This window comes from Podarcis gaigeae, assembly GCF_964106915.1.
Source record: "Podarcis gaigeae genome assembly, chromosome: 16".
Classification (NCBI taxonomy): Eukaryota; Metazoa; Chordata; class Lepidosauria; order Squamata; family Lacertidae; genus Podarcis; species Podarcis gaigeae.
The window spans coordinates 15,624,472-15,652,196 of NC_139693.1; the positions used below are offsets into that span (position 1 = coordinate 15,624,472).

The 27,725-nt window shown below is 45.7% G+C and overlaps 2 protein-coding genes across 5 annotated transcripts in view; both read left to right on the top strand.

Annotated features, from left to right (window-relative positions):
* Positions 1 to 1,291: 1,291 nt before the first annotated feature.
* On the top strand, positions 1,292 to 12,956 carry PRRC1 (proline rich coiled-coil 1). 4 transcript variants are annotated; one of them, XM_083716500.1, is made up of 9 exons: positions 1,292 to 1,641; positions 3,316 to 3,444; positions 4,848 to 5,249; positions 6,651 to 6,817; positions 7,702 to 7,804; positions 9,118 to 9,281; positions 9,663 to 9,766; positions 10,254 to 10,356; positions 11,379 to 12,956. In XM_083716500.1, exons 2-9 carry the CDS (start codon positions 3,336 to 3,338, stop codon positions 11,586 to 11,588), a joined length of 1,362 nt encoding a protein of 453 aa, XP_083572626.1. In that variant the 5' UTR covers positions 1,292 to 1,641; positions 3,316 to 3,335; the 3' UTR covers positions 11,589 to 12,956. The 4 variants fall into 4 exon arrangements, with proteins under 4 accessions (XP_083572626.1, XP_083572627.1, XP_083572625.1 ...); XM_083716501.1 differs by having other exon boundaries at positions 1,360 to 2,084; XM_083716499.1 differs by having other exon boundaries at positions 1,361 to 2,084; positions 9,118 to 9,285; positions 9,667 to 9,766.
* Positions 12,957 to 23,902: 10,946 nt separating this feature from the next.
* The window catches only part of SCYL1 (SCY1 like pseudokinase 1), a 17,856-nt gene continuing 14,033 nt past the window's right edge, over positions 23,903 to 27,725 (top strand). The window contains exons 1-2 of the mRNA XM_083716440.1: positions 23,903 to 25,179; positions 26,611 to 26,751. Coding sequence (XP_083572566.1) covers positions 25,060 to 25,179; positions 26,611 to 26,751 — 261 coding nt within the window. The 5' untranslated portion in view covers positions 23,903 to 25,059. The remainder of the gene's footprint in view (positions 25,180 to 26,610; positions 26,752 to 27,725) is intronic.

The window sequence follows — 27,725 nt, forward strand, 5'->3', positions numbered from 1 at the left end:
TGACCGACTCTGGAGTTGCGGCACTCATCTCGCTTTATTGGTTGAGGGTCGTGGCCAGCATGACTAAGCCGCTTCTGGCGAACCAGAGCAGCGCACGGAAACACAGTTTACCTTCCCGCCAGAGTGGTACCTATTTATCTACTTGCACTTTGACATGCTTTCGAACTGCTAGGTTGGCAGGAGCTGGGACCGAGCAACAGGAGCTCACCCCATCATGGGGATTCGATCGGCAAGTCCTAGGCTCTGCGGTTTAACTCACAGCGCCACCTTAGGGTGCTGCTATATCTTAGCTTGACAACAACCCTGTGAGGTTGGTTGAGCTGAAGTAAAGAGACAGAGACTGGCTTGGAGTTACTAAGTGAAATTCTTGGCCTCCTATGCACTGTGGCCCTCCCCCCAGAAGACCTCCGCATGGGGCTGAAGAGATCACTTTTCCCACTCACAAAAAGTGGGAGAAGGGTGCTTCTCCCAGCTCCCTCCTCCATTTCAGCAGCACAGATGCGGCCTCCCGTCTTTTTAAGGGCACCCCCACATTGCATCTCCCACCCTGCATGCAATGGAGAAATGGGGAAGACTTGCCACCCTTCTGGCGAACCAGAGCAGCGCATGGAAACACCGTTTACCTTCCCGCCGGAGCAGTAACTATCTACTTGCACTTTGACATGCTTTTGAACTGCTAGGTTGGCAGGAGCAGGGACTGAGCAACGGGAGCTCACCCCGTCACAGGGATTTGAACCGGCAACCTTCTGATCGTCAAGTCCTAGGCTCTGTGGTTTAACCCACAGCGCAAACAATTTTGGTGGTTTGCTAAAAAAAATAAAAATTGTGCACACTAGGAACATTTTACTTTTTGAAACAGGACTAAGCAAGACTGGCTAGGCCAGTAATTAAAAACGATCTCACCATAAGGCTTACTCCCCCCCTCCCGCAAACTCAAAAAGCAATGATTTTAATATTTCTTATAACTGAGCAGGGTACAAAGTTTGGGCCTCTCTCTCTCTCTCTCTCTCATGACATTTCCCCCTAAACCACTAAATGACAAAAGTAGGGGAAGAAAAGTGGGCAAACGAAATTATAAAACAAAAGCTTTTGTTGGATGATACTGTCTTAACCCTGGAAAAACCTCTAGATTCGGTATATTAGAATTATTAAAGGATATAATTGAATTTGGAAAACTGGCTAATAATAATAATAATAATAATAATAATAATAATAATAATACAAACTAATTTTTTAAAAAAACCCGTGAAACCAGCAGGTGCGCTGAAGGCAACCAAGCCTCCAGCGAGGTTCGCCGTGGCGGAGAGAAGCGGAGGCGGCGCGAGCCTTTCCCGCCCCGCGGCTGCTCCTCCCCGCTGCCGCAGCGAACGTGGCAGGTCCCCAGGAGGAAGAGGAGGAGGAGAGGGGAGGTGGTTGCTGTTGCGGCTGCCGCTGAAGCCGCCGCCTCCCCGGTCCCGCCTCCCGCCATTTTGAGTCCCCGGAGCCGGGAGAGCGAAGAAGAGCTTCCCCCTCGGGCGGGCTGTGGGAGGCCGCGGCGGCAACCCCTTTCCTCCCTACCCGCCACCGCTTCGGTGAGGCGAGAAAAAAGGGGCTGGCGGGCGGAAGCGTACGCGTGAGGGACTGAGGTGCTTTTACTCTTAGGTGGGTTTTGTTTTTGTTTTTATTACTACTACTATTAGTGATACGGCTGCTGCGGCCGTTGCCTGTAACGGCCACGCGAGCAAGGGCGACGGGACGAGGGAGGGTCGTAGAACGGAGAAGAAGAGCTTCTCAGTTAGTGAGCGGGGCGCAAAGACGTGGCAGAACAGATGCCGGTGCGCGCGTGCGCAAGGCAACCGGCCCCCCGGTGCATGGCGGGAAGTGTAGTTCTTTAAAGGCGACCTTCAAACACCCCCCCCCCCGCATCCTTCAGCAGTGTACAAAGGACCAGGGTGGTGGGGTGGGGGACAGACGGACCCTGCTGTTGAATTGCAATTCCCATCGGCTCCAGCTTGGACAGTTGTCAGGGACGATGAGGATGATGGGAGTTGTAGTCTCAACGCCTGGAGCCTCCAGTTCCCCGCCCTTGTACAAAGGGAGCCAAGGTGGGAAGGGTGAGGCAGATCGCTTCTCACTTCCTTGCTGGTTCCCCACCCCACCCCGCCAGCAGTGGTGGTTGGTTGTTAGACAGTAGAAGGCCCGGAATTCATACCTGACCCAAATGGGTGGTTGAGTGCTCAGGGTGGGCACCCCATCCTCCCAATTCCATCCTCACAACAGCCCTGTAAGGTAAATTAGGCTAAGAGGTGAGTTTTGCCCCAGGTTATCACAACAGCTCTGTGAGGTAGGCTAGGCTGATGAAGGATGCCTGGACTAAATATTCCTCTCTCCTTCCCCCAGACACCATGCCCTCCAACATTTCTCTGATGAAAATAGGGACATCCTAAATAATAATAATTGGGACGTGGGTGGCGCTGTGGGTTAAACCACAGAGCCTAGGACTTGCTGATCAGAAGGTTGGCGGTTCGAATCCCCGCTATGGGGTGAGTTCCTGTTGCTCGGTCCCTGCTCCTGCCAACCTAGCAGTTCAAAAGCACGTCAAAGTGCAAGTAGATAAATAGGTACCGCTCCAGCGGGAAGGTAAATGGTGTTTCCGTGTGCTGCTCTGGTTCGCCAGAAGTGGCTTAGTCATGCTGGCCACATGACCTGGAAGCTGTACACTGGCTCCCACGGCCAGTAAAGCGAGATGAGCGCTGCAACCCGAGTTGGTCATGACTGGACCTAATGGTCAGGGGTCCCTTTACCTTTGCCTAATAATAATAATAATAATAATAATAATAATAATAATGGTCTACCCCCTGACTGGGTTGCCCCAGTCACTCTGGGCGGCTTCCAACATTCATAAAAACATAATAAAACATTAAACAATGTCCCTATACGGGACTGCCTTCAGATGTCTTCTAAAGGTTTATAATTACTTATCTCCTTGGCTTGAGGGTCACACAAACTTATCTTCAGAATAACCTCTTCAGAATTTTGCTGAGAAGCTATGTGTATTATAACTTTCATTGTTGTCCATGCACCCACACTTTAAATCCTAATTATCAGGCACCAGGTTGGAAAAATTGCACCAGCTGTTGTTCTTCTGTGTGTCTGAACACAGTGGAAGTTCAGACACCTCTGAATCAGACTTTGAGTACTGACATATTTTAAGTACTGACAGAGATTTGGCTTACTGCTGGTCCTGTAAATTGGCAGTTTTAAGCAGCCAGTACTAGATGTACACGATGCAGCGGCTGTTTGTTTCATTTCAATCCAGTTTCTCATTCTTTCCAGCTCTGTGTTGCTGAAGGAAAATGATGGAAGAGAGCGGGATAGAGACGACTCCACCTGGAACGCCCCCACTGAGCACAGCGGGGGCGGGGCCTGCACCCACCACCACTGCCCCAGTCTCATTAGGTATAAGTGTTTCATCAGTGACTAGTCTTGTTTGTTCACATGGGGGTTTTTCCTTTTAAATTTAGTAGTTCTGAGTCAGTAAAAGGAAAGGTTGCAGTCCCTTCTGTTTGACAAAAGAAGGGCTCCTCTTCTGGAAGGGACTCTTTTCCAGTTGAGAATCCTGCTGGACGTGGGGGTGGAGGGTTTTTTTGCAGTCCTACCTTTCAGTCTGTTCTGGAGGGTCTTGCAAACATTCAGAGCAGCATTTTAGGGGGCTGCAAGGGAAGAAGAGATTGGCTAGAAGTAATCTGTCCCCCCACTTCCTGGTGAGCATCCCATGAGGGGAATTCTGCTCAGGAGAAATCTGGACCCAGCCCAATAAACTTTTCCACACTATTTTTAAAGTATTTAATTTGTTGCTTATTTCTAGTATTTCTAACTCACCTTTCACTAGCTGGTCCCAGGGAGGAATAGAACGAGAAGTCAAGAAAGCTGTGACTATATAAATATATGTGTAGGTGGCAGACAGCTTTATATTTTATTATTTGCCTCTCCCAACAGCTCCTTAGCTGACACAAATGGTTTGAGCAGATGCTAAGAATTACATTTCTTCCTAATGAAATTGTGCTTGGGTATCAGACATTCATTTTAGGATACGGGGGGAATAGCTGGTTTATGGGCTGATCTTGGGACATCAAAGCACCTTGCGTTATGAGGTGTATGTCTGGACGTACATGCATGCCCACATGTGCATATGAACCCAGCATACACCATTGACAGGAATGGAACCACTGGTACACACCCACCCATGGCCAGAAAGCCGAATTCAATATACATCTGCATTTGGGAAAGTGCACGCATGAGATGCTGCTCTCAGCTGAGTGTTATCTTACATGCCATTGTCTTGGCAGATCAAAGTCAGAGTGGTAGTTTAGTTCAAAAAGTAGATTGAGCTTAGAAAAGGTATTTCAGAAGGAAAGGAGGAGCTCTTCTAACTTCAAGGGTCTGGAGCCTTTGCTTGCTGCCAGCCGCACTAATTAATTGGGGAGGGTTTTCATTTGAGCTTAAAGTGTCACTTAAATTCATGTTAACATTTCAATCCAATGACCTGCTTCAATTGCATTTTAAAACATATGCCGTTTGATCTCTAAATTATAACTTCATTGGATGAAAATGCTTAATATTTGCAGCTCAGTAATAAACCTTTGCTTGCACAGGAAGAGCTGGCTGTGCATTGTGTCACATGGTTAATCATTGACTTCTTAGCTGTTGGGCTATTTCCTTACTATAAGTTATTTGCTAATCTGCTACAAATATAAGATGTTTTAGTTCTATTATTCTGCTGCAGATCTTTTGTTTGTATCATTCTAAAAGTTTTAAAAAGCCCCTCTACTAAAACTTGCCTTCTCCTTTTCCTCTCTCGCCCTCAGCCCCTTCCCTCCCTCCTCCCTCCTCTTTTCCTCCTTCCCAAGCACCATTTTCCTCGCCTTTGCCAACTTCTGCAGGCTCCTCTCTTCCATCCATGACGACATCCCCGGTGCCTTTGCCTTTCGTGCCTCCCATGGCCCTTTCAGCAGGTGCCTCCCTTGGGACCTCGAGGCCACCCATGATGACACCGCCAGTCGCTTCGTCCCCTTTCAGCAGCCCCCGTCCCCAGTTCTCATCCCCTCCACCCCTGAGTTCAACTCCTGGCCCTGTGCTTTCTGCCCCTCCCACTGGTCCTCCCATATCAGGGTTTTCTATGGCATCGACCCACGACATCACCAAAGGCCATGCGGGACGAGCACCACAGACGCCCCTGATGCCCTCGTTTTCTGCACCTTCAGTCACCGGTAACCATAGTGTTTTTGCTTGGCTTTTTAAAACAAGAGTTTATCTATATTGGTTGTTGTTTTACCAAGGAAACCAGTACTGATTCTCTCCCAGGAAATGCTGGCTGGTTCCAAATGGCTTGAGGCTGGCTCCTGCACCCTTGCCCCACCATGCGTGGACCTTGACCAGGAAATGCATATCTATGTAGGCCATGCTCACGTGGGTTGCCTTCCCTCCTCCCTTTTATTTTTAAATGCTACTTATTAAATGTTCTCTATGCTGCTTTTCAATTACGGAAAACCAAAGTGATTCACATAGCGATAAAACTTAATAATGTCCAAGAAAAACAATTGTCAATAACATGAGTAAAATCATCACTGATATATAATAATAATAATAATAATAATAATAATAATAATAATAATAATTTATACCCTTCCCATCTGGCTGGGTTTCCCCAGCCACTCTGGGCAGCTCCCAACAGAATATTTAAAACACAATAAAACACCAGAGACCAGTAGTAAGGGTCAAAGCAAGCCTGTGTCTTCAGTTGACTGTGAAAACACCCAACAGTTGTTGCTCACCTGTTCTCATTGGGGAGCATGTTCCGCATTACAGGCTCCACAACAGAGAACACTCCCTCTCCACACGCACATCAGATGGAGCTATGTGGGTCACGGTATGGTCAGAATGGCCTCATCTGTAAGACCAGTGTCTTACCTGGTCTTACAGATCTAACCTGGTCCCAAGCTGTTTTCAGCCACTTTTTAAACCCACAAACACTATATTGCAAGTGTGAGGTTGAGTTCTAGGCTGTGAGATATATACAGCCCTTAGGACATTCCCCAGCCCACATTTCCCTCCTCTCACACCAGCTCTCCTCAGGTACTTTAGCCAGGCTGGAAGGTGTTATTGATAACATCAGAATGGCTTGTTGATTAATTAAGAAAAGCAATGTGATATTAGATGATCAGCACTTCGTGAAATTCACAGCATGGGAAGTCACCCAAAGATATAAAATTCGGCATTTATATTTGGCTTTTTTATTGTATTGCAATTTGGAATGTTTTGATGTGGTTTTTATTGGATTATTAAATTGGAAAAATTAATAATTTTTTATAATAAAAAGCAAGGTATTATTGAACTGTGATAATGCCTCTTGCTTGCCAAAATGGAGGTTGGAAAGAGGCCTGTGTGAGGGTTGAAACTGCCACTAGTTTTACGTGGTCAGAATGTACAGTTACCTCCAAACTCAAATTGTGTCTTTAAACTGGTAAAGGTCTTTTGACATAAACAGGTTTTTTTCTGGAAAATTGAAGATGTGCAGTATTGTTTTAATTGTTTAATAAGAAAAGGCAGCTTAACAGCAGTTGTGAACCATGGTGGGTTATGCAAAACGTTTCTTTGCTGTTGGTTTTCAGGTGTCTTCACTGGCCCGGCATCACAGCAGCCCTGTGGGCCACCCCCACTGGCACCTGGCTTTGGAGCAGGCTCTTCAATTACTTTCCCAGAGGAACACGAAGATCCCCGGGGAGCTGTTGTGCAGAGTGACGCATCTGCTGGAGGAGGACTATGGGGCTTTATCAAAGTAAGGCTGAAAAGCAAAGGTAGCTGTGCTGCTGGTCCATAAGAAAAGCCTCCAAACCATAGTCAGACAATAGTTTCTTTGTGACCAAGCATATATTACAGAAGTGAGCATCAGGCAAGATGCTACACAGAGCAGGAGGGGAGCGGGGAGTAAAAAAATTTAATTAGGCTGGTGTTGTAGCCATGAGAATAGAGTGGTACCTTGGTTTACAACCATAATCCGTTCCAGAGGTCTGTTTGTAAACCAAAACAGGTTGTAACCCAAGACGCACTTTCGCCAACAGGGCTTCCCCCCAAAAAATTGTCATTCAAAAAATGGGTTGTAATCCAAAAAAAGCTTGCAAACCGGGACACATACTTCCGGGTTTGATGTGTTTGTAATCCAAAACGTATGCAAACCAAGACGTATGCAAACCAAGGTACCACTGTAGTTTTAGACTGTTCTGAGTTTGAGCACATGGTGTTGGGGCACAGAGAGATATTGAGAGTGGGGCCAGCATGCATGCCCTCTCTCTCTCTCTGCTTGTGTTTTGCATTCCCTGAGCTGGCGTAATATATTTACATGTATAAGATATTGACAAGCCGCTCTTCATCTCAGTAGCAATCCCAGAGTAAAAAATGCCGCACCCTGCAACATTTCTCTGATGAAAATAGAGGTGTCCCCTCTTAACATTTCTCCGATGAAAGTAGGGATGTCCTAAGGGAAAGCAGGACATTTCTGGATCAAATCAGAAACTGGGATAGCTTCTGTAAATCTGGGACTGTCCCAGGAAATTAGGAACACTTGGAGGGTCTGAAATACAACATCTGCAAGAAGCAAATGGCTGAATCAGGCATAGCCTTGAGAGCAAAATGAGCTGAATGAGTTTTGCCTTTTCCCTGCAGGGTGTGGCAGGGAATCCTGTGGTGAAGTCCGTGCTGGATAAAACCAAGCACTCAATGGAGACAATGATCACAACTCTGGATCCTGGCATGGCTCCCTATATCAGTAAGTGGAGAAAGCCTCTGGGCTGGGGGGCGGGCAGCATGCAACTCATCCTTCTCAGGGCCCTCACAAACCTAGGCTGCAGCAAAGCCTCTCTTTTGGGGTTGTTGTTTGATGAGACATTGTCTCTTTCTGTTTCTAATTGATGGATCACAATCTTAGCTCCTCCTGCAAACATCAGGCCACACAGCCAGTGGAGGCATTTTGCAGATTTGCCAAGTGCATCTTCATAGCAATACAAGCTTCACTGATGTTGCGACCGGTGTGTTTTGAAGAGTGAACTCATAAAGGAAGTTACAACGGCCGCTAATTTGATAGTATTGGGTATCTAGTGGCGGGACTTTTTGGGAAAGGGCTCCTCCCCCATGAAAAGCCTCTAGTTAAACAGGACCAAAAACTTGTCTAAAGTAATTGTGTGCTTCTCTTAGCAAGCCATGTAGAGAGAGACCACGTTGTACATAAGTGTTGAAGGCTGACATTTTAAAAAGTTGTAGCAGCCAATGGCTGCATATGGTTTTGTGATAAGTGAAAGTGTCTAGCTGGCCTCTTCCCAGCCTTATGTGCTCCCCCACTCACCCATCTTTTTCACACATGGTCGGGAGAAGAACAGTGGGGGGGGGGGGGATATTTTGCTTCCACTTTCAGTTAACCACAGCTTGGCATGTCATTCAGACCTAGAACAGTCACCAGTCTTAACTATGGTTAGTTTAAACAAGTTGTCTTCCTGAAGCCATGGTTTGAAGTTGGTTTGTTTGAAGGTAACCGTAATGAGGATTAACAATTGGTCTGGATGATCTGACAAACAGCATTGTGGAAGCTTCCAGGCTCTTGGCCATGCAGGAGGTAGGGGAGTGGGTAACCCCATATGGAAGCCACTTATTCACATCTCACTAAACCATAGCAGAGCATGATGCAGGGCTTTTAGTATGGCTGCAGCTGTCCTGATATGTGCCTGCTATCTGCACCTTCCAGAAAAGAATTGAAGACATTTTTGTTCGGTCAACACCTAGACTGGTGTGTGTGTGTGTGTGTGTGTGTGTGTGTCTGCCATGAGTGTCTGCATTGTATAGTTTTTTTAAAGCTAGTTGCTGCTGTCTGTTATTTTCTGTGCCATTTTAAATATATATAGTGCGTTGCCTTGAGACATGTGTGTGAAAGATGACAATAAATATGCACCCTGGTCCATCTCCAGATAATTGCTTTGCCAAGAAAAGGGAGGGATCCTGACTGGCAAACACAAGTTCTCTCCCACCTCACCCCACGGTCTGAATGTATCTGCCTGTATAGGATTATGTTTTAATGTTTTTTTGTTATAGAATCTGGGGGAGAACTGGACATTGTTGTCACTTCTACTAAAGAAGTCAAGGTTGCTGCTGTAAGAGAAGCTTTTCAGGAAGTATTTGGAATGGCCACAGTCACAGGAGAAGCTGGGCAGTCCAACATTGCGCCACAGCCAGTTGGCTACGCAGCTGGATTGAAGGCGAGTCGTCGTCGTTTCATGGAGATTTGTATCACTTTTGTGATATTTTTAAAAAATCATTTAAAATGTGTCTTCACTTGTTTCATACACAACAATGTAGCACCTAATAACTCTTTGGCAATGTTTTCTTTTTAACACAAAATCTACAAAAATGAAACAAAGCCTAATCCATTTTTATAAAAGCACAAAATAAGGACTTGGTCACTAAGGAACCAAAGACACACTGAGATTGCAGTTGAGCGTCCCATTTCCCTTCTGTAAACTTGAATATTTGTAGTTGGTTTACTTCGGATCCTTGATTTTGCTTTTGGCTAAGGTTCATCGCAAGCAGTAAGTGCTGAATGAGAGCTGTATTGACTGCTTCTTTTCCTTGTCCTTTAGGGAGCTCAAGAAAGGATTGACAGCTTGCGCAGGACAGGAGTCATTCATGAGAAGCAGCCTGCCGTGTCTGTGGAAAATTTCATTGCGGAATTGCTTCCTGACAAGTAAGGCCATTTAACATGTTACTCAAGATAAAAGTCCATTAGTATCATATCCACAGGACTTGTTGATACTCTAAACAGGAGCTGGAATAAGAGTTGTCTGCCTGCTGCAGTTGCTTGGTATAATTCACCCTCTTGTCCCTAGTGCTTAAAACTGGGCATATTTTGCATAACCCATAATTAAATAATTCACTTTCAAGCGTGGCCAGATCCTGCAATGTTTAGCAAGCAAAACCCTGCCGGAACAGACCTCTGACATTTTGTAATTAACTTCCTTAGAGTTTGGAACGTGACTATAAATTCTGGAACAAAAGCTAGTTATTCCTTGTTAGCTTTTGGCTGGGAAAACTAAAAATTGTTTCCAAAGGGGAGTGTTAGTGGAGGTGCCTTGGCTGCCTGCCTTTCAAAACTACTAAGCTCTCTAGACAGTTAATACGCGGAATTCATATTTAATATGATTTGATAATAAACTTTTTTTTCACTGTAACAGGTGGTTTGATATTGGCTGCCTAATTGTCGAAGATCCCGTCCATGGCATTCACCTGGAAACATTTACACAAGCAACGCCAGTGCCTTTGGAATATGTCCAACAGGTAAGTTTTAATCTCTAAGGGGCTGAATCCTTTTCCAACGCAGCAGGTAAAGCCTCTTCTAAGGGATGGTAGCCAAGAACCCCAGAATATCACTCTAGTTGTACACACTTCTAAAAATGATTGCCATTAAATTCTATCACCTTTAGTGTCTCTTTCATTGCATATATTTTAAAAAATAATGTGGATTACATTTGATTGATTGATATCTATACCGCTTAATATATTGAACATTTGTGAGTGAGCTGGCAGTAAGCATTGGGGGATGTTTCTTAAGATGGTCTGTACGCTGGAGGGCTTAGAAACCACAGCGAGTCAGCCTCATTCATTCTGAGGCACCTTTGAACGTCCTGCACTGCCAGGAGGCTCAGAATCACAGAATTGTAGAGTTGGAAGGGACCCCAAGGACCATCTAGTCCAACCCCCTGCAATGCAGGAATCTTTTTGCCCAATGGGGGGCTCAAACTCGCAGCTCTGAGAGTCTCATTCTCTACCAACTGAGCTATCGCAGGCTCCTCGTGTTTAGTGAGATTCCCCTTCTGATTTGGGCCCATTGGTTTCACTTCCACCCTCTGGAGCAACAGAAAGCAAATGTGAGAGCCTTCTAGCCATCTCTGCTCTATGCTAAATGTACTTTCAACCTCAACTCAGAGAACCTAGTCATGGGCACTGATGGTGCTGTGAAAAAATGCCTATAATCTGCTGTCACTGAGTGAAAGTTTCGCCAATTTATTCCTGAAAAGGAGAAAACTAAGTGTTTCTGTTGTCCCTTAGCCTGTTAAACCAGAGGTTCGTTTCACAACAAATTTACTAGCAGCACTTTAAATTCTATAGAACTTCTATAGACCTTATAGCTGCTGTATAACTTTGACTGTTACACTTGTTAAGTCAAATGCCAGCAGCAGTATTATTTATTCTTTTGAATGAACTTTGAACTATGGCGATATAGCTCCGGAGGAGGTTGAACTTGCTCGGGTGCTTCTTCTTTTCTCCTGTACTCACTCCCGATTTAAATTATTTCACAGGCTCAAAGTCTAACTCCTCAGGATTATAACCTAAGATGGTCAGGTTTGTTGGTGACAGTGGGGGAAGTGATAGAGAAGCAATTACTGCACGTCAACAGAACGGATTGGCACTCTGCATTCACCGGCATGTCCCGTCGACAGATGATCTACAGCACAGCCAAAGCTATTGCAGGGATGTACAAGCAGCGTTTACCACCCAGGAGCATTTGAGAGGAAACGGACTCTGAACACGACGCATTCCTTAAAAACTGGTGTTAAAAAGAAATGGTTGCATCTGTTCGATGGCCCTCTGTTGACGCCCCTTGGTTTTGTAATCTACATATAAAATGTAATTTTGTTTTAAAAGTGAAGGTAACTCTTTGGATAATGGAAATGAGCAATTCTTAATTTAGTCACCTAATAAAATGGCTCCCAAAACTAGTAGGCATATTTATAGAGCAAGGTCAGAAAGCGTTAAAATGTATTTCATTTCAAACACTAAATCAGGGATGGGAATCCTGATGCTGTTGGACTCCAAACTCCCATCAGCCCCGGCAGACAGCATGGCCAGTAGTCAGGGATGATGGGAATTGCAGTCCAGAAACAACCAGAGGCCCCTCTCCAACATGTCCCCCAACCTTGAACTAAATGGGTGTTTGACAGACATTTTGGACTTTATTTAAGAGGCATGTTAGTCATTCACAGAACCTAGGATAGGTTTGGAATCCAAGGCCAGAGTCACTGGCATATGAGTTGCAGGTGTGGTCAGATTTGGTTAGGGTTTCAGAGAGGAAGCTGTAAAGTTCCTCTTTGCAGTCATCCTCCTTAACACTAGGGGGACAAGAAGCAGACAAATGAAACCTATTTTCTTGGTTATATTTCACAGCAAAGAAAAATATCAGAAATCACCTAGCTAAGTGCCTTTTGCTGCATAAAGAGGTACAAGGCTGCAATCGGTTAACTTTTACAATGCATCTTAAGCTATGGGCCATTACTGAGCAGTTTGTTTACCTCCATCGCAAATGCTGCCCCAGATTGTATGCTCAAAATTGTGCATATTTATAAACTGCACAGAGTATTTTGATAACTTTTTTTTAAAAAAACCTCTTTCTGCCTTAAAAGTTTCTCAATTTCTACTACTTAGTCTTTATCTTTTGTAGATGCTTTCAAAAGACACTTTTATATAGACTAGTTAGCTAGTTTATTATATTTTTATCCAGTGAAAAATCTGTAGTTTTTCCAGTTAATATATTTTGGCTTGCCATGTAAAATCAGAATTAGATGTTGCTCCTGTAGGATTTTAATTATTCTTCTTCAAAAGGTTTTAATACTTCATTCATCACTGGACCTTTCCAAAAGCATGAGTATGGCCATGGTTTGATTCTGACAGAACAAAGTGTTTTTGGTGAGTTAGTGGGTATATAGGGAGAGAAAATCTTGCTATATTTATTTTGTGTTATCAATGCAACAGGGAAAACTCAACTAGAGAGAGAATGAGTACGTCTTTTTCTTCACAAGCACCAAAAGTTCCATTCCTTATGTACCCTCTTGGAAAATCATATGAGGGATGTATAAAAGCATTAAATGTTTCATATTCAATCAAGTCTGAGATTTTTCTTTAGGTTTACATTATCTCTGTCCATTCGCCAAGCTGGCACTTGAATTTGTTTTCTCTTTCCTATCCCTCATCATCTTGATCCTCTCCACATTTTTAATGTTTACAGACTTTATAGCCTGGCTTCCCATACATCAGAAAATTCAAGGGCATTAATAAAAGCTCAATAAAGGAAAATAACACCATTGGATGGCTCTTCTCTGGACTTGAAATGGAACTGTTAACAGTTTGTGTCTAAACCCACATATGTGTCCAACGTGTATTCATACATATGCACGCACCAACAGAGGGTTGGGGGTCTTTTGCTGGGATTATAATATATGCAAGTTCATGGATGTGTTTCCCCCTATTCTTGCCTAAATAAAACTCCTGACACCCGATACTTTATTTTATTCTGGGCTGGGGATCCTAAAGACCTTTTAAATGCCAGGCAGGCAAGCCAGTAGTGTTTAGAGGCAAACAAATTAACAACAACAACAATTTATTAGTTATACCCCACCACTCCGGGCGGCTTCCAGCAAAATAGTAAAATACAGTAATTCATCAAATATTAAAAGCTTCCCTAAACAGGACTGCCTTCAGATGTCTTCTAAAAGTCAGATAGTTGTTTATTTCCTTGACATCTGATGGGAGGGTGTTCCACAGGGCGGGCGCCACTACCGAGAAGGACCTCTGCCTGGTTCCCTGTAAGTTTGCTTCTCGCAGGGTGAGAACCTCCAGAAGACTCTTGGCGCTGGACCTCTGCATCCGGGCAGAATGATGGGGGTGGAGACTCTTGAGACACGTTAAGAGGGAAAACTTGGTTTACTATACATAAATGTTTCAGACTGCAAAATCACAAGTCAAGCAGGCGGCATCTCCTACCATACATATACACCTTGATCTAAAGAGAGGAAGAATCCCTACCTATTATCAAAAACCTACAGAAGTGAGCATGACAATTTTGCCAGCACCACACACACACACACACACACACACACACACACACACACACACACACAAATACAGTGGTGCCCCGCAAGACGAACGCCTCGCAAGACGGAAAACCTGCTAGACGAAAGGGTTTTCCGTTTAGGAGGCACTTCACAAAACGAATTTCCCTATGGGCTTGCTTCGCAAGACGAAATGTCTTGCGAGTTCCTGCGGGTTTTTCCCCCTTCCCCCCCCTTTTCCTAAGCCGCTAAGCCGCTTATCAGCTGATCCGCTAAAAGCCTCTAATCTGCTAAGATGTCAATGGGCTTGCTTCGCAAGACGAAAAAATCGCTATACGAAGAGCCTCACGGAACGGATTAATTTCGTCTTGCGAGGCACCACTGTATAATTCTTACTGTGTTTAAATCATATGCAATGTCTTTATAGGAAATCTATCAGTAAAATCACATCCTATAATCTTTGCTAAATCACAACAGCACAGAAAATGACAGAAAGAAGTGAAACATATAGGAGTTGCATTGGAAGCAAGCAAGGACACCGCAGGGACTTGAACCCCATCCTGGAAACCAGGAGTGCCGACCACCAGTGTCTTTTGCTTTTTTTTTTGTAATGCAGCAAGGTGAAAAGCAAAACCTGAGAAAACACAAGATTCTTCTCTCAGGAAAAGAAAAACCTTAAGAGAGGTTTGGAGATTTGAAGGAATCTGCTTCATAAAGCTTCTGCTTCTGACTACTCCCTTTATTGCGACCTGAAAGAGTCTTAGCACAAGAGTTGCAACACCCTCCCCAATGCCACTCTGTGGATCACAACTGGAAATCTGCCTAGCCAAGCACATGGTACCCACCCATTATGTCCCACAAACACAACACGTACAACCGCTGGTTACTGCTTTTATCATACAGCATTTAGGTGTTTACTTGTTCAGAGTCTGTGCCTGTCATATCATCAGTATTTTGCTCTCGGATAACGTCAAGGGTTTCAGTAGTTACCTTCCTTCAACTGCGATGTTAGCTTTGGAGTGAGAAGTTACTGGCCAAACAAGCCGTTTGGTAGCTCTGGTTTTGAAATTGGTATTTTAATGGATTACCTTGAGAACAGAAGTACTGGAGAGGATCCAAGCTTTAGTATGGAGTCAACGCTTTGTGTTGGCTGAGTTATGTGCGCAATAGCTGTTCCTGGAAGATTCTTAGCAAAAAAGCGGGTTGCGGCATTATCCCACCCCCCACAAAACCTCTTAAAGTACTTGTCAAGTCAGTGACTTTAAAAACTCAAAGATGGCCATGATTCAGTGTTAGCACCACCATGGCCACAGACACCTTATAGACTGATGGCAATTCTGCCAGCCCACTGCAGAGTTATCACAAAGGGCCCCATCCTGCCAATGACACTGGGCAAGCCAGTCTTCTCAGGAGGTTCTTCAATTCTTTGCCATTAGTTCTGCCTCCACTCCAGCTATGCATTACAAGGTGTCTGGAGAGGGGCTTTGGAGCATGAAGCTCCTCTTTCAGTGGGGATCCCTTTCGGCTGTTAAAGCTTATCGGGTCTCAACCCACCATTGCCTCATACACCCGTTAAGGATGGAATTCACATACAGTATTTACTCCCATTGTGACTGGGGTTTCAGCATGAAGCTGAACCTACAGAGGCAGAACGGGAAGATGCATTAAAAACTTCCCAGTCTCTTAACATTCTGGCTTCACGATTCCTGCTGTGAAAAGAGAGAAAATGTGGTTCACCTGTTCTTTTGTCCATTGAAGTATGAATTCTTGTGTCTGGCAGTTCCTTCTACTGGTCTGTGAAAAGCAATCTAGAGACACTGGTTTGTCACCAGCCCCCTCCCACTCATCCCATACAAAAGGGCTTTGACCACAACTGTTTCTTACTGCCATGACTTCTGTGGCTCCTCGAGGAGAGCTGGCTTTATTGGGGTGTTGTGTGCTGTTGCTCAAAACTGTGAGGAAACTGAAAAAGGAGAGACCCACACAAAAGCATTGCACGGAAAATACGACCACTAACTGGTGGAATGTGATGTTCGCTTCTTGATGGTTTGTTGGGTTGGAAGGGTTTTATTTCTGGTGTCTGTGAGATGTGAAGATGCATCTGGAAGAGACTTAAAGGCTTCAGTACCCTCTCCCCCTCCCCCAGCAGCCAAAGAAGAACAAAACAGCAGGTTACCTAAAGCAGCACAGTCAAAATGCACATGTCTTTCAGTCATACAACGAGCGTTTACACGGCAGGGTTTTTACTGGACATCGGATTCAAGAGCTCCTTTCAAACCACAGGCACTTTGTCACTCAGCGATTTATTTCTCCTTCAACAATCACTACTCCACACAAGGGAAAGGAGGCAGATTCATATTCTCTATGCAAGCAGATCAAGCACACTGCCATCATTTATTACTTGCCACCTGAACAGATCTGCTTCAGACACGCTTCTCTCTGTGAAGTCTGCAAAAAAGAAGAGCTGGGACAATGTGAGCCCCTCCCGCCACCCCCAAGGTGATCAAGTCAGAACAGCTGTTAAGTGTACGAGCTAGCGTCAGTCAACTCACTGCAAAGGCCTTCACATGCGCACAGAGAATGTGGCAACAGGAGAGAGTCATCATCCTGAGCAGCTTCACAAATGGTGCGTTAGGGTCTAGGCATTATGAGATGAAGCCTCTGAAACAAGACACTGAAACAGTTGCCCCCATATCACCCCCCTCAGCCCAGCCCTGCATGTTGTTAACTGGAAAGAGATGACAGCGCTAGCACTACAGGAGATGGATGGCAAGCATATCAAAGGGGCATGCAAGTTTCTACATAGGCAATGCTAGGCAAGACCAACAAGTGTTAATCTTTAGTTTAACGTACACAGACGTACACACTTGTACTAATTCTGTCCTCCTCCTGTGTCTGGATTTTTGCCTGGTAAAATTGCCACGGCTCAAGTTCTGGGAAGAACACAGCTTCTTCAGCTGCAAGATGTGAACTTAGGCATTTACTTACCCCAAACCGCTAAGTGTTTTCCCCCACTGGTCTAGTTTTAAGCATTTTAGAACTCCTCCCTTGGTCAGATCATATTCCTTAGTTACAAGACCTCTGTATGCCAATCTGTATGGATCTACCATCTGCCTCAGTGGAATGGGGAAAGGAGGAAAAATAGGCTGCAAAGATTTCCTGCCTGATTTAGAGAACCAGTCTTCTGTTCAATTTCTGTGCTTGTCCAATAAAGACGGGGGTGTTCACGGAGAAAGAGTCTGAAAGAACAACAAGAATGCCCCCCGACCCCCACCAAACAACCCGAGAGCGATTCACAAACAACAGCAACATCAACAGCAGTAGCATGGTTTATTTAAGAACAAAGACGACAACTTCCTATTCTTTGAGTACTTTAGTCATTTTATTGCAAGTGTATTAATGTGCCACCTCTAGGAGGTCTTTCACAAGTGCTTTGAATGCTACCATTACTTTGCTCTCTGTTGCATGCTTCTGCGATTGGACTGGCATTGAATACACCCTCTAAAGGGCAGGGATGCGCCACCTATAGTGGTCTGCTCCTATCAAGTGGGCAAGGCGAGGCCCAGACGCCCAGGAAATAACAGAAAGCATGATCAGATTAGTAGAGCTGTAGCTCCCCCTTTGAGGGCAACTGGGGGCCACAGGCAACCCAGCAAGAAGCGTGGTTAGCAGGCAGCCAGTAGGGCTGATCCAAATGACTCCGGCACCTACCACAACTTGGAAAGATTAAGCCACCCACCTTTCTGACATGCAATTCTGGCAAAATAGGTAAAACTTATCTGTAACAGATGCCTGCTCGCTTATACAGCTCCCCGATGGAACGAAGCACATTTCCTCTCCTTAGGAGTGCTGAGCACCTGTCTGAGGTAAAGAATGACAACAGCACAAGGCGCCTCCTCTCCTCTCCAACACACGTTTGATCCAACACTAGCGTGGCTTTGCATTATTCTCTCTTCGTTTCCATTTAGATTTAGGAATATTTCAACATCACATTATTCTCTCTTCCAATTCCATTAAGATTTAGCAATATTGCGTATCAAAGAATGGGCATCACACTTTGGTAGAAAGCTTATTTGCCGCTCCCCTGAAGATTCTCTTTCAATTTTGCTCCCACACTGAAGAAATGGGATCTCTCTCACGGCTTTAATGCCAACTCCTCCTCCTCCTCCTTGCATTGATTTTGGGAATTTCACAGAATATCATCATGGCATTTCACACTCAATCCACACACTTCAAATCTGCCTGATTCATTGCTTATGACCTTGGGGGTTTTCCCCCCTTGGTTGGCACTGGACATTCACTTGTTTAACATCTGGGACTTTTTCCATCAATCAAAGGAGTAATAGCATAGGATGGTTCTGCCTTTACTTATCCTCCACCAAGAAGCTGCTCCCTCTGCTTATGAGGCCTTGTATTTCTCAGGCTCCTGTAGGCTAGTATTCTGAAGACGGATCTGAAAAAGGGCTAGACAAGAAATGTTTCCCTACCAAGCCCCCCCCCCCACTGCGCGTAGAAGACAAAGACACATATTGAACTATGAGCATTAGACAATCTTTTTTTTTCGTTTTAATGGTATGACTTAATCATTAATCTGCTTACATGAGCTGTTTAAGTCTTGTCATTGTTAACTTTGAATTGTTTTCAGTATGTTACAGAATTCATTACGCAAGAATGTTCATCAATGCAAATAATTCCTAGACTTGGAACTCATACACAAGACAAAGCAATCAAAAGCAGAATCTTACTTGGAAAAATTATACAAGCTACCATCAGAAGGAATCCCACACCAGGATCATTAAGCTCCTCCTTTCTCCCTGAAGCCTCTACAGTGGCATTAAGACATATTAAGCACCTGCAAAAAATGCCAAAAGAAAACCACAAACCACTAAAGGCATGAAGAGTTCAACCCCACCCCTGCCAACTCTTAGCTAAGCAGGTCTCCCCCGCAAGACCCTCCCTATCTGCAAGTTGTTTTCTTCTCCTGCCCTTTAAAGGGAATGCAAGAGAAGCAGCTCTGTTCATTTTGGACCCAAGGATTCACAGAGACCTTTCCATGAGTATTGGCCGTTACTTGGAAGGAAAGTCTTTTCTGAATATTTCGTGAAGTACTTGCCAGTCTAGAAGCTTAATAATCATATTTTTTTCCAGGCCTAACGTTACGATTATCCTGGGAAAAGAATCTGAGAACAAGTTATCATCCCCCATGCCCTCCCTAAAACCCGCCCCGCCCTTCCAACCAACCAGACAGCCCCTTCCACATGATGCACTGACGCTGGAGAATTCTCTTCTTTTTAGCCCCCTAAGGAAAACTTAGCTTTCAAGTTCCCAGCTCTTCCGAAAGGAGTGGCTGAACGACCAGGGCTCCAGCACAAACGCCAACTTTAAGCACTGTCCTTTCTTCCTAGGCAAAGAGAGCTCCAGCCTCTGGGGTGGTGACCTTGCCACAATACTGCAGGACTACAGTTCTAAACCAAGCCACCTGGGGACGCTACAGTACCTGCAAAGAGGCTAGAATGAAGCGGGTGTTTATCCCTCTCCCCAGTGCATTCCCCACTCCCCCCATCAAGGCTAGCATGATTGATTGTCAAGAAGGTTGTATACTTAGCACTTTCCAAAGAGAAAACATGCAATTTGACCCCGGCAGGCAAGATCCTCGACTGGACATTGCTCTAAGCAAAAGCTCCTCTCCAGTGGCTGCTGCTGCTCCTTCCCAGGTGCCAAGAGGCGGCAACCTCTTTTTCTAAGTGCTGCCATCAGCAGGATGTTCCTCAAAAAGGCTCCTGTTTTCCCCACACTGGAATCATTCTCAACAGGCAACTCCTTCCTTTCTTTGCTTTAAGTTAATTATCAATACTGGAACATTGGGAATCGTCTAGATCTACATTCACAAACACACCTGAAGGGACAAAAGCTAAACAAGATTTGGGTGCCTACCCTCCTCCCTCCACGGGAGGCCCGCAACAGGAGTCCAGCAGGCTGGTTTCTCTCACCCCTTTTTCTGTGGGTGCTTTTGCTGCTGCTACCTGCAGTGTTCTGTCTGTCCACCAGGTTCTCGACTCGCTCATTCTGGGGAGGGTTGCAGATGCTAGCTAACCATTCTCCGGACTGGATGGAAAAAACGCTAACCTCAGGAACCGGTGGGACGGAAACGAAGCACGTGCAGACTGCCTGTTAGCTTCTCAGCAATAGTTTCTCGGCAACAGACAACGGGCGCAATTATGCCTGCAAAGAGAGAAACCTACAACACCAACACCCCTGCTCCCCGCACCCCACAAAACAGCCCTTGACAAGGAAAACTAAGATTACAGAGCCTTCCCATTAGGTTACCAACTACCGAGAAGTTCGCCATCTTCACCGCATATTTGCTCCTTCATTCTTGATCTAAAGCTAAGTAAGGCTCTTCCCTCAGGAGTTTTCTTGCTTTTTTTCTCAATGCTTTCGGTATCTTTTCTAGCTTCACCAATTTGCACTGGCTGCTGGAATGACTCTTCCTAACTTCAGAATTAGGTGCCAGATGCCAACCCATTTTAAGGCTGGTGTATCAGATGCTTATTTTAGTCCTTGACACCTTATATTTTAAGGAAATCCTTCCCACTGCATCCCTTTGAAAAAGAACATCTTTCACAAAGTCCTTGAGGAGAAGCTGCCACAAAATGGCTGCAAACAATTACAAATCTCTGTCCTTTTCATCTCCTCCTTCCTCTTTGCTATCCTTTTCAGACACAGTTGTTACAGATTTTTCTCCTTTTCCTTCCCTCCCTTTTCTCTCTTCCTGGATCCTCTTCTAAGTTGCCTTCTACCCTTCTATCTTCTATGGCTCCTTCCTCTCTTCCAAGTCTTCCCAGTCTTGGTTTTTCTACCTTCAGCAACAAAAGCCTAACCCTTTCTTCAGATGGAAAGGCCTCTCTAGTTGCCTTTTAAAACAAAAGCCTGCCATCTTCTCTTCATTTTGCACTCTGCTTCAAGCAGACTTCAGAGTCATCTAGCCTTTGACAGAATACTTTTACATTCAAAACTAGTCCTCAGTTAGTTTGAAATGTAAATATAGCTCCCCCTCCTTTTTCTCTATCTTCTTTTATTTCTATCTTCAAATATTTTCTTTAAAATCTTCATCTTTATATTTTTCTTAACTTTTCAGTTAAGTATTGTTTACCTGCCTTTTCTTTTGGGACTTTTAAATGCCCATAATCAGTTAACCGTTTCCCCTGGTTTGTTTTTTTTAAAGGTTTAGTTCCTTCTTCTGTTTGCTTTCCATTTTCTTTTTAATCAAAATTATTTCCTGTCCTAATGCGGTTTAGTTTGCCGTTGTGTTTATGTTTTCTTTGGAGACCTTTGAAAAGCCCACAATCCTTAAACAATTATCTGTTCCTACTTCTTTTATTAATATTCAGTTGCTTCTTTCTTTCTTTTTAATTTAAAACCACTGCCTCTCCTGATACTGCTGAAGAATACCTAATTATCTTTTCCTGTTTATAAACTACTTAACCTCCGCTAATCTCTCCCCATCGTCCCTCCGTGACGCTCCCTGCAACTATCCTAGAACGCCGGCGGAGGCCAGTAATTATACCCAGGGATAGCCTCGCTCACTCAAGTGCACCTGCTCCTTCCGCCACCTAGTGGTCACAATAGCACAAAATATAGTCCCTCAACCAACGTGGATGTGTTTTGTTTTCAAGGCGACTTTTCTGCAAGGTCTGGGTGGGGAAATGAACGTTTTCTCCCAAAATTCCTGAGAATAAGAATCAAGGGCACTTCTTGGTTACCGTGTTGTTAAAGTGACAACCCCCCCCCCCGCAAAGCACACACAGGGGAAGCCTAGGGGGTGTTTGCTCAAAAGTTACTATGTTGTTGTTTAGTCGTGTCCGACTCTTCGTGACCCCATGGACCAGAGCACGCCAGGCACTCCTGACCTCCACTGACTCCCGCAGTGGAAAAAGTTACTATACAGTACTGCATATTCTGTGAGCCTTCCACCCTAGTTAAGTGTGAAGGGTAGGTAATATATTTACATGAACAACAACAACAACTTTCTCCTCCATTAATTTGTTCAGTCTTTTAAAACTGTCCCAAGTTTCTGACCATCACTGCTTCCTGTGGCAGCGAGTTCCATAGCTTAATCATGCACTGCAAGCACAAGGACTTGCCTTTCTTTGTCCTGGCGCTTTGTAGGCAGCCGGGTGGAGCTCAAAGCATTCCAAAAAGGAGGCGGCTAAAGATCAGCAGCAGCAGGATGTCGGGTGGGGATGTGGAGCTGGGGGATCCTGCTGGATTTGGCCACCGGCCTCCAGGGCTGAAATGACGTGGCAGCAGGTAGCCAGGAGCATTACAGGCTCCGGTAAGGGCAATTGCCTTTTCTTCCTGCCTAAGGCCAACCCTCTTCCAAGTCACACCTTCCAGTCACATCCTGTTTTGCTGCAATTGATCTATTTGGGGAAAGGTAAAAACATCCCGGAAGGCAGAGGCAGAAGTTCTGTTGTGTCTTTAGGGCCTCCTGGTGGCCAGTGAGAGAACTGCAGAAAAGGCTCCGCTCCAGAATTAAGCCTGATAGCACATTTCTGTTTACACTGACTGCACCAAGTACAATTCCCACTGCTAGTTTGAGAAGTGGTGTATATGCCCAACGTTAGCCACAATCCACATCTATCCTGTATTTATCATGTAGTTTTAAATTAAACATTGCATTTTGATGTGTTGCCCTCACAAACTAGATTCAATCCAAATTGAAAAAGGACCTAGCTGGTCCAGCATGGCAGGGGGGTTGGGCTAGAGAACTCTTGGTGTCCTTCCATTGCTGCAGTTCTAGGATTCTATGCATTTTAAGACAAACCTAGACAGTATCTTAAAAAGTACAGACATCACCTTGCCAGCAAAGGTCTGTACAGTATAGTAAAAGCTATGGTTTTCCCAGTAGTGATGTATGGAGGTGAAAGCTGGACCATAAAGAAGGCTGATCGCCGAAGAATTGATGCTTTTGAATTATGGTGCTGGAGGAGGCTCTTGAGAGTCCCATGGACTGCAAGAAGATCAAACATATCCATTCTGAAGGAAATCAGCCCTGAGTGCTCACAGGAAGGACAGATCGTGAAGCTGAGGTTCCAATACTTTGGCCACCTCAGGAGAAGAGAAGACTCCCTGGAAAAGACCCTGATGTTGGGAAAGATGGAGGGCACAAGGAGAAGGGGACGACAGAGGACAAGATGGTTGGACAGTGTTCTCGAAGCTACCAGCATGAATTTGACTAAACTGCGGGAGGCAGTGGAAGACAGTAGTGCCTGGCGTGCTCCGGTCCACGGGGTCACGAAGAGTCGGACATGACTAAACAACAACAAAATGCATTTTAGGCCGGCCAGGTGTATGCTGACCTGCTGACCTATCATGATGTCACAGCTTCACTTGAGAATATTATAGTAATTCAAATGCAATAAATGCAAATATATATAACTTTCCAGTTTAAAACATAACACAACAGTAATGTTTATAACATGATTGGGGGGGAAGGCATGGATAAAGAATTCCTTATAAATTCAGGGGTCACCTGATAAGACTGATGAGCAGTAGATTCAGGACAAGCACAATAATGCATTTTGTTGGTACTATATAGTGTGACAAACTGCGTTATTGGAAATGCTTCATTCTACAGTATTTGGCATGGTTTTATTGTTTATAAGAATAACGAAGCCCATGGAAGTGCCTTCAGCTTAAAGTATGGTCTGGCTTGTTTATAAATTTGTATTACCATTTTATTTTATTTTTTTGACCCATCACTGTCTGATTCCTGTAATAAGGAAAATAGAGAAACCATTAATAACAAAATAGCTGAAATAATAAGAAGCAGATGCTGGACTAGATGGGGCTCTTCTACCCTTTGCATTGGGCTGCTCACATCTCCTCAAAGCGAGAGAGAGAGAGACTTGGGAAGTCTTGAAATTCTTGCTTTCTTCCCCCTTTAGCAGCTGATATTCTGGCTAATAATAATAATAACAATAACAATAATTTATTATTTATACCCTGCCCATATCCTTAGACAAAGTGAGAGGGCTGCCTCAGGTAGCAGCAGCAGCTCCTACACCCCGTTTATCCTGACCTTCTCCACTTCTTTAGCTATCTGTTGCTGTTGGAAGGGCAGAGTTGTGGGTGCCACGTGACCTGTCCTGCACCCCCATAACTAACCTGTGACCCTGAGGAGTGTAGAGGACACTCCCCCTTGGGCAACACTGAAGTCTGTTTCAACTACCAACCCAGTTGTTTTGTGGATATGGAAAACTGGAGGGCATCTTGTCCACCCCGGGCAGCAAAACGTCTGTATTTTGGGGTTTGTTGCCCCTAAAGCTGGAGGCTCCTTACTGCATCCGAGGGGTTGGGAGGGGAGATGTCAGGGGTCTGGGAGCCCTTTCTCTTTCTTTCTCCACCTGCAGGGGAAACATCTGAGCGGAGAGTCATAAGAAGCACAACGTGTTGGATACATCATTCCGAGTGATGCTGCTTCTGAGCATGTGTGGAGCGCGCTTCCAAGGTTGGAGTGGGTGGACGGTCAGCAATCAGTATTTGAAACAGGGATTTGGGGTTGATAGGAAATGACCCCCCTCCCCAATCGAGCGGATTCTCTCCCCCACAAAAAAAAATTATACCCCAATGAATTGGGTACTGTACGTATATGGGTAGCAATTCTCAATGAATTCAATGGGAGGTTGCAGTGGGTGGACTAGATGACTCTTGGGAGTCCCTTCCGACTCTAAAGTTCTATGCTTCCAGGGCCCTCGGGTAAGCGCGCCAAAGATCTCGGTGTTGGCGCGTCTCGTGTGAATGCAGCGCGTTCCCCTTTCCCGTCGCAGTACGGGCCGCCGCTTTTTGGCCAGGGGTGCGCCTCCCTCTCCCCATCCTTGTACGTATGAGTGCAGCGCCGCGAGAAGCCCTCGCGTCTCGGAGCCCCTCTCCGAGCGCCGCCGGCGCTCTGTGCATGCTCAGGCGCGCCCTCTCTCCAAGCACTTCCGGGGCTGCGAAGAGGATCCGGGGCTAAGCCAGCCTCCCGGCCGGCCGAGGAAAACAGCGCCTGCCTAGCTGGCGGGGCTGGTGACGTCCGCGGAGCCGCCTCCGCTGCTGCTGCCGCCGCTGCCCACCGGGGTCCCAGTCCCCGACCTCCAGCCGGGGAGCCGCCATGTGGTTCTTCTCCCGGGACCCGATCCGGGACTTCCCCTTCGAGGTCGTCTCGCCTCCGGAGGCGCCGCCGCTGCCCTTGCCGGGGGGATCCTGGCTGCTGCACCGCGGCAGGAGGAAGGTTTGTCCGCTCGCCTTTCTCTGTGTGCACGCGCGGGGAGGAGGGGCGCAGGCTGAAGTCCAACCGGGAGAGAGAGAGACATGGGAAAGGGTTTTCTCCCCTCCCCACTTCATTGGAGTTGCCGAACCCATTGCCCCGGGCAGAGCCTCATCTGGATTGAGGGTGGGGGGTGGCAAGTCTTCCCCAGTTCTCCAGTGCATGCAGGGTGGGAGATGCAATGTGGGGGTGCCCTTAAAAAGACGGGAGGCCGCATCTGTGCTGCTGAAATGGAGGAGGGAGCTGGGAGAAGCACCCTTCTCCCACTTTTTGTGAGCGGGAAAAGTGATCTCTTCAGCCCCACGCGGAGGACTTCTGGGGGGAGGGCCACAGTGCATAGGCCAAGAATTTCACTTAGTAACTCCAAGCCAGTCTCTGTCTCTTTACTTCAGCTCAACCAACCTCACAGGGTTGTTGTCAAGCTAAGATATAGCAGCACCCTAAGGACGCGGATGGTGCTGGGAGTTAAACCACAGAGCCTAGGACTTGCCGATCAAATCCCCGCGATGGGGTGAGCTCCTGTTGCTCAATCCCTGCTCCTGCCAACCTAGGAGTTCGAAAGCATGTCAAAGTGCAAGTAGATAAATAGGTACCACTCCGGCGGGAAGGTAAACGGTGTTTCCGTGCGCTGCTCTGGTTCGCCAGAAGTGGCTTAGTCATGCTGGCCACATGACCCAGAAGCTGTACGCCAGCTCCCTCGGCCAATAAAGCGAGATGAGCGCCGCAACCCCAGAGTCGGTCACGATGGACCTAATGGTCAGGGGTCCCTTTACCTTTAAGGTGCTGTGGCACGCAGAAGGGTCATAGGTTCAGCCTCCAGTTAGGAATGTCAGGGAGCTGCTGATGGGGAAGACTGGGCTTGATGTTTTGACCCAGTCCAAGGCAGTCTGCGCCCTCCCTGCATTCAGGGAATTGTTCTCCTCCTCTGCCAACTTGGGAGCTGCTCCACCCCAGAGGGAGCTGCCGTCACCATTGCTAGTCCGATCCTGACACCCCAGGTCCAGTCCTAGAGTGTGAGGTGTCTGCTTCAGGCAAGTGACTTTGGGTGTTGTGAAATGGCTATTTAATTTGTGTTTATTCTATTGAAGAACGCGGGGCAAGTTCCTGTATCGCAATATTTACTATATTTAGCTATGGCAGGGGGTTGGACCCGATGACCGTTTGGGTCTCTTCCAACTCTGAAATTCTACGGTTCTGCTCTCAGGAGGTCACTGTGGGGACTCGGTTCCTCAGGTGCTTAAAATCATAGGGTCAAGCTTTGGTACTTTGCACCCTGGCTTTGAAGCCTGGGAGGTGGTGGGAACCCCTGTTCCACTTCAAAACGCAAAAGGTCTCCTTGCTCCTCAGCAGCTGCAAAGAGAGCTCATCGTCCTTTTCTTTCTTTCTTTCCGACAGGCCACGGGGGAACCAGTGTCTCTGTTTGTGTACGATGTGAAACCCGGCAACGAAGAACAGACTCAGATCGCCAAGGCGGCCTTCAAACACCTCAAAACCCTACGGCACCCTAATATCCTGTCCTACATTGATGGGTTAGAGGTAGTATATTGAGGGGAGTTGCTTAAGGGTTTTTTTTTGTTTGGGGAGTGCAAGGCAGGCCTAAGACATTTTGGCACCTGAGGTGAGGCCCAAAACGGTGTCGCATCAGCCAGGCAAGGAGTGACTGATCAGGGAAGGTCTCCATCAGGAACAAGGGGGGAACGAACATCTGGGGAACAAGGCTGGGAGCAGACCAGCAGCACCTCCTATTCTCCAAGAGGCTGTTGTCAAGGTGGCATGGGGTAGGCCTGCTGAGGAGGCGGCAGACCTGACCTCCAAGGTTTCAGGTCCTCCAGAACTCTTCATCGGGCTGGATCGGGGTTTGGGAGCCTGTGAGAGCCCTGCAGATGACACTGGGCCCTCAATTCAAACCTTCCCAGCTTTCTTGCCGGGGCTGATGGGAGTCGTAGTCCATCAGTTTGTGGAGGAGGTGGGAAACTGAGGTTGGAGCCACAGAGTTTGCATTTAGCTGCCCTGGTTAAGATGGAATGTGGCCGTGGAGGTAGGAATGTGCTGTGGAGGTTTCGAGGAATAGAATAGAATAGAATAGAATAGAAAATAGAATAGAATAGAAAATAGAATAGAATTAGAATTAGAATTAGAATAGAATAAGATTGGATACAAAAACTCATGGGCTATGCAGAAATGGCAAAACTTAGCAGGAAAAATAAGAAATCAAGACAACAAACTTTTTATTTATTTGTAAAAGAATGGAAATGATTTATGGAATACGTACAAATACATTGTAAATAGATAAGGATGTTGGCAGGATTATTGTAACAGCCTGCAGTTTCCTAAGAGTAAATAAAATAGATGGATAAAAGAATAAGTTAAGTTAATTTAGAATAGGCAGGAAATGATAAATAGAAATGTAAGGAACCACAGAAAGAGAAGTAAGTAAGTTTTGAAATGTTAAAATGACTGTAAAACTATTGAAATGTTTTTAACTGAAAATCACAAATAAAATAAAAATT